This window comes from Halyomorpha halys, unplaced genomic scaffold, assembly GCF_000696795.3.
Source record: "Halyomorpha halys isolate HHAL.00 unplaced genomic scaffold, Hhal_1.1 Scaffold1258.1, whole genome shotgun sequence".
In the NCBI taxonomy this organism is placed as follows: Eukaryota; Metazoa; Arthropoda; class Insecta; order Hemiptera; family Pentatomidae; genus Halyomorpha; species Halyomorpha halys.
Genome location: NW_027114778.1, coordinates 162835 through 167822, shown reverse-complemented (window position 1 = coordinate 167822; position 4988 = coordinate 162835). Strand labels below are relative to the sequence as shown.

The following is a 4988-nucleotide window of genomic DNA, read 5'->3' as shown; positions in this document are numbered from 1 at the left end:
GTAGTTTGTATTTTTCTTTTAAGAAGTAGAGTTTTTAGAATCTTTATTTGGTTAGTATATTTGTATTGTTAAATATATGAAAGAATTGAATTTATTTTTATTTTTGCAATTATTTAGTTCAGTTTTCTTTTCATATATACTTTTCTTTTTTTTATTATATATACGTTTGTCCTTTCTGTGAAGTTTACGAGGCTAATTCGTAAACTGGTAGGGAGGAGTTAAGGTATGATGACACAGTTATGGATCATAATACCTAGCTCCATACGTAAACCATATGGAACAATAGAAAAAACCCATTATTGTAAATTGCGATAGATAATACATCAACATTTACACGTGACTTTTCGTTCGTTTATCTAATTCTTTCTAGAGACCTATCATAACTTATAGTTATATAGCATTGCTAACCTAGCGTAGGTTTGTGTTAGTTTGATGTTGATATGGTAGTTCCAGGTAAGGCGGCGATTTTACTGTTTCACTGGCAGGATTCCATTTCACATTTTTACCTTTGATGATTAGTTTCGGTGGATCTGTTGGGCGTCGAAGAGTAAAATCATTTGAATTACATTTTTCAATGTTCAGACTAATCATCCATTTAGTGAAATATTGTTCTAGTTCATACGACAGCGTAACATTAAACCATAATTTCAACTTCAAAAATCCCACAATAATAGACATAACACAAAACACTAAAAAGCAGAAGGTTTTTGGAAGCAATCCATATTACCAAAAATATTAAAGACACAGTAAACTATAAAACTGACACAAAAATTTTAAATACACATTATGCCGATATAATTTTTTTTTTTTTTTTTTTCATACCCTCCTATAATGATGTTATTGAATATCTGGTACATACATATAGGAGGTATGCTATATGTATATCTGGGTGATTATAAGGTTAGGTGAGGGGTCCATTGAAGGTTGTTACTTGGTTGTCTGACGCTAGTGGATTATTGGAACGGTGCCGATATAATAAATAGATTAGCCATATACAAATAACAAAATCAGAGAAAGTAAGTGAGAAGAAAATACTTAAATCATAAATTTAAATTATATTACACAATTGATAAAATTAGACATATCAATAGGCAGGTAACAAAACATCATACTGAACTGGTTTATATAGTCCAAAGAAGTAGTATGCAATAAAGAGCAATGGTTTGTGCTACAGAGAGATATGAATGCACCAATAGTGAAGAAAAATAAATTAAATAATGCTGTGTAAAACAATTAGTTAAATTGAAATTGAATATATGACGTATGGGGTAAATATAATTATATGAATTACAAATAACATATGTGACATGGATGAAATTTTTTTATAGAAATGATTTATTTTTAGGATTCTAAAGGTACATGAAAATAGGACCATCGTTCTGAACCGTTGTAAAATGAAGGAAAATATAGAATAGATTATATTCATCTTGGGAAGTTTTTTAACTTCAACAATTTATTAAAAATAAGAATAATGTGTTATTTTTGTAATAATTAACGATATTGTATTGATAAAATATAACAAAATTTAAAACAATAATAACTTTATACAAAATGAAAATAATAGAAAAAATTATAAATATTACCATGACAACACTAGCTAGTTATAGGATAGGAAGTGATCGTAATTGTTATTTCAGTAACCTCAAGAGGTGCTAAATTCTGTTCAATCTATTTATATTAACAATATTGACTCAAATATATACCAGTAATATTTTAGGAGTCATTGGTTATTAATTTGAAAATATAAGGCTATTTTGAAAATTCTGTAATAAGGCCAACGCACCCCGTAAAGTGGATAACCTGTAACCATCGCCTTTTTCAAAAAATTGTGCATGAGAATCTATTGAAAGAAATTAGTTTATAATGAGCTTGAGATAAACTGGCAATTTCAATGTATTATATACCCAACTCCCTTCTAACTACAGTCATTTTCTAAATAAAAATGTGTCAAAGAAAATACATTAGCGAATGTAGTGTATAGAATTTCACCCCAATTTTATATTACTTTAAAGAAAACTATGCTGATCTCATAGTTCCTCCGATAAACATTTCCCATGATAAATTTATGTTTTTTCAGTACATATTTCACGAAATGTTGATTTTTAAAAATACTGTTCCTCGAGAACCATTGAACGTATACTGTGCTCGGGCCGTTAGCAATGTTAGCAACTTTACTCTATTATAAAAGATGTTCTATTAAGTTTTTTTAGTATTGTAGTTAGTTTCAAAGATATGGAGGAAATTTTTTTTTTTTTTTTTAAACATTTTGACACAGCCACTCACCCCCAACTATACTAGGCAGACACATCAATTTTAACTAAAAATTATATATAGTTTACATTAAATTAATAAAAAATTGGAAAATAATTTATTCTACCAGGCTCTTGTGCTGTCATTTAAGACGGAGAGATAAAACACTTCTGAGATATACTGCATTTTACAAAACAGTAATAGATTAATGCTTGAATTATATCAAATGTGAGATTTCATAAAAAGAAAAGTAAAATCGTAATTAAAAAAAACATACCTAATGATGCCTAATTACATAGTGCATGTAAAATGCCGACTATAATTTATAATTTGTATAAATTCTATTGACAATTAGAAAAGAAGTCTAAAAATAGTTTGTTATTAAAATATAAATGATATAATATATCACTTTTTTTCTTTATTTTTTAAATACTTATTCTCAGTTATATTTATAAAAGGTGTTTTAATGTGATAACATTATATATTTTCAAACATCATAATAATTATATTAATTCGAGAGTTAAATAATTTTACTATTTGAGTTTTTTTTACCGCACCCGAACCATATTCCATTCATCTATACACACGGCCAATCAATAATCTTCCCGTTAAATAATTTTAATTAAAATAAGTACCAGCCATTCCCATGCGTTTTTCGCCACGACACACTTTTTGGGCTAAAATATTTCGTGGTACAGTTTTGGGTGAAAAAAGTTTGTGACAAACTTTTCGAGTTTACAAAAAAAAATATCCAAAGTAATTGTTGAAATCCATTGTATGTTTGATATATTAATTTTAATTGTTTTTTATTTTTAATATTTTACACTTTGGGGCCCCAAAGGCCTGCGGCATCCATTTTGGGAACCGCTGGTATATATTATTTCTTCTATTTATTTAGTTATTTTTTTATTTAACTTATCATAGAATGTTGTTCATCAAGTTTCTCGTATATCTAAAACTTTGACAGTGTATAAAATATTTCAATAAAATAATTAATTTGCAGAGCTTTAAAAATTCATTCCTTTAATTGTTTTTGAAAAGAATTGTGAATGCTTAAACGATGTGATATATTATATTCCATGTTTTGACACTCAGATGTTTCGTGGACCTTTGTAGTGTTTTAATAAAAATACAAGAAGTATAATTAAGTAATAGATATACTTACAGAGGTAGCGAAGTTCTGGAAAGAGAGCAGGAAGAAATAGATAAGAGAGAGCGTAAAGGCAGGGAGCAAAATGTGACAAGACATGGTAAGAACTGTGAGGGTAGAACTGCAGTAGGTGGTTTTATAGTGAGTGCACGCTCACGAAATCCAACTCTGATTTCTCATTTAAAATGATATAGTGACGTAGGAGGAAGGAAACGAGTGATAGCTCCTTTTTGCTCAACTATCTTTGCGAACTATTCCAAATTGCTCAGCTTTAATTTCTCTAAATTTATTTATAAGTACATTTCTAAACAGGATTGTAGGCATTTTTAAATATATAACAGTTTTTTTTTCAAATGGTATGTTCGAAAAGTAACAATGATACGATTTAAAAAATGTTTTTCAAAATTCAAATAAACTAATTTTATAGAAAATGTATAATAGAAAAATCAATGGCTTTAAGAACCAAGATATGCTCAGTCACTAACACTTCTCTGCAGTAGTTTAAGTATATAATACTTTATTTAATGCACACAAATATTTTAATAATGTATCTCTAATTAAATCATAATAATGTACGTAGTATTTAAAGCATACTAATAATTTTAATATTTATTTAATAATTTAAAAAAATATAGTTTATTGTAGTAGTAGTAGTAGTTGTATGGATAGAGACAATATTAGGGATCAGCAAAACGTGGTTTATTGGCCAACTACGTAGTACTTGAAAGCAAGCTTTGCAATGAATCGAGTTATTATAATCAATGTAAAAATGTTTGCAAAGAATAATAATATTATGACCTACACGAACACACAACAATAATGAATAATGGTGTCCTCTTGAAAATATTAAACTGCCTTAACCACCCATAGTTACGCCATGAATTATACTGGAATAAAGAACAAATGGAGCAAAGTGCAAGTAGTATGTTTCATCAGTTGAATATTCTGTGAACTTCGGCCCAAGATAGGTTTTGAATTCGTAAATAATTTTTTTGTATATCCTTATTTATCGTATATTAGCTATTCTTTTACTCATGTTATTAATTACTTATGTTATACTTTATCATGTACGTCTAACATAATAAGGAATTATTACAAATAAATACATACATGCTCTTTCAATTCAGAACATACAATCAAACTTTATGTACAATATAAATTAAGTGTTATGTGATTTTTTACATATTTTACAATTATTGACTGTCTAAAAAATAAGAGATATAGAAATTAGGTTTGATTTCAAAATGAAATTTTGTCCTATTTTACCTAGGGTATGAAAACAATTGTTACATTTCAATAGGTTAGATTATATAACATTCATAATTTACGTATCTATTTATATAAATCGGTAGGCTACAAAAAACAAATAGATAGCGCGAGCTTGATTCATATTTTGATCTAAAAATCTAGCAAACTTGTTTCCATCAGTTTGTGTATCTCAGGAACTTTACGATATTTGTCGCTTGGACAAACGGCCGATGTCCGAATTCAAAAAACTGGAAAATGTGCATTTTCAAAACCTAGGTTGTACATATGTTAATGTGGTATAAAAAGCATATTATTTGTTTTCCATATGGAATATCAATAA

General features: G+C 27.8%; 1 protein-coding gene across 1 annotated transcript in view; it reads right to left on the bottom strand.

The window, feature by feature from the left end:
* The window catches only part of LOC106689016 (ankyrin repeat and protein kinase domain-containing protein 1), a gene marked incomplete at its 3' end in the record, with an annotated part of 17358 nt that extends 13812 nt beyond the window's left edge, over positions 1-3546 (bottom strand). The window contains exon 1 of the mRNA XM_024362340.2: positions 3416-3546. Within this exon, the coding sequence (XP_024218108.2) occupies positions 3416-3499 (84 nt within the window). The remainder of the gene's footprint in view (positions 1-3415) is intronic.
* Positions 3547-4988: the final 1442 nt, after the last annotated feature.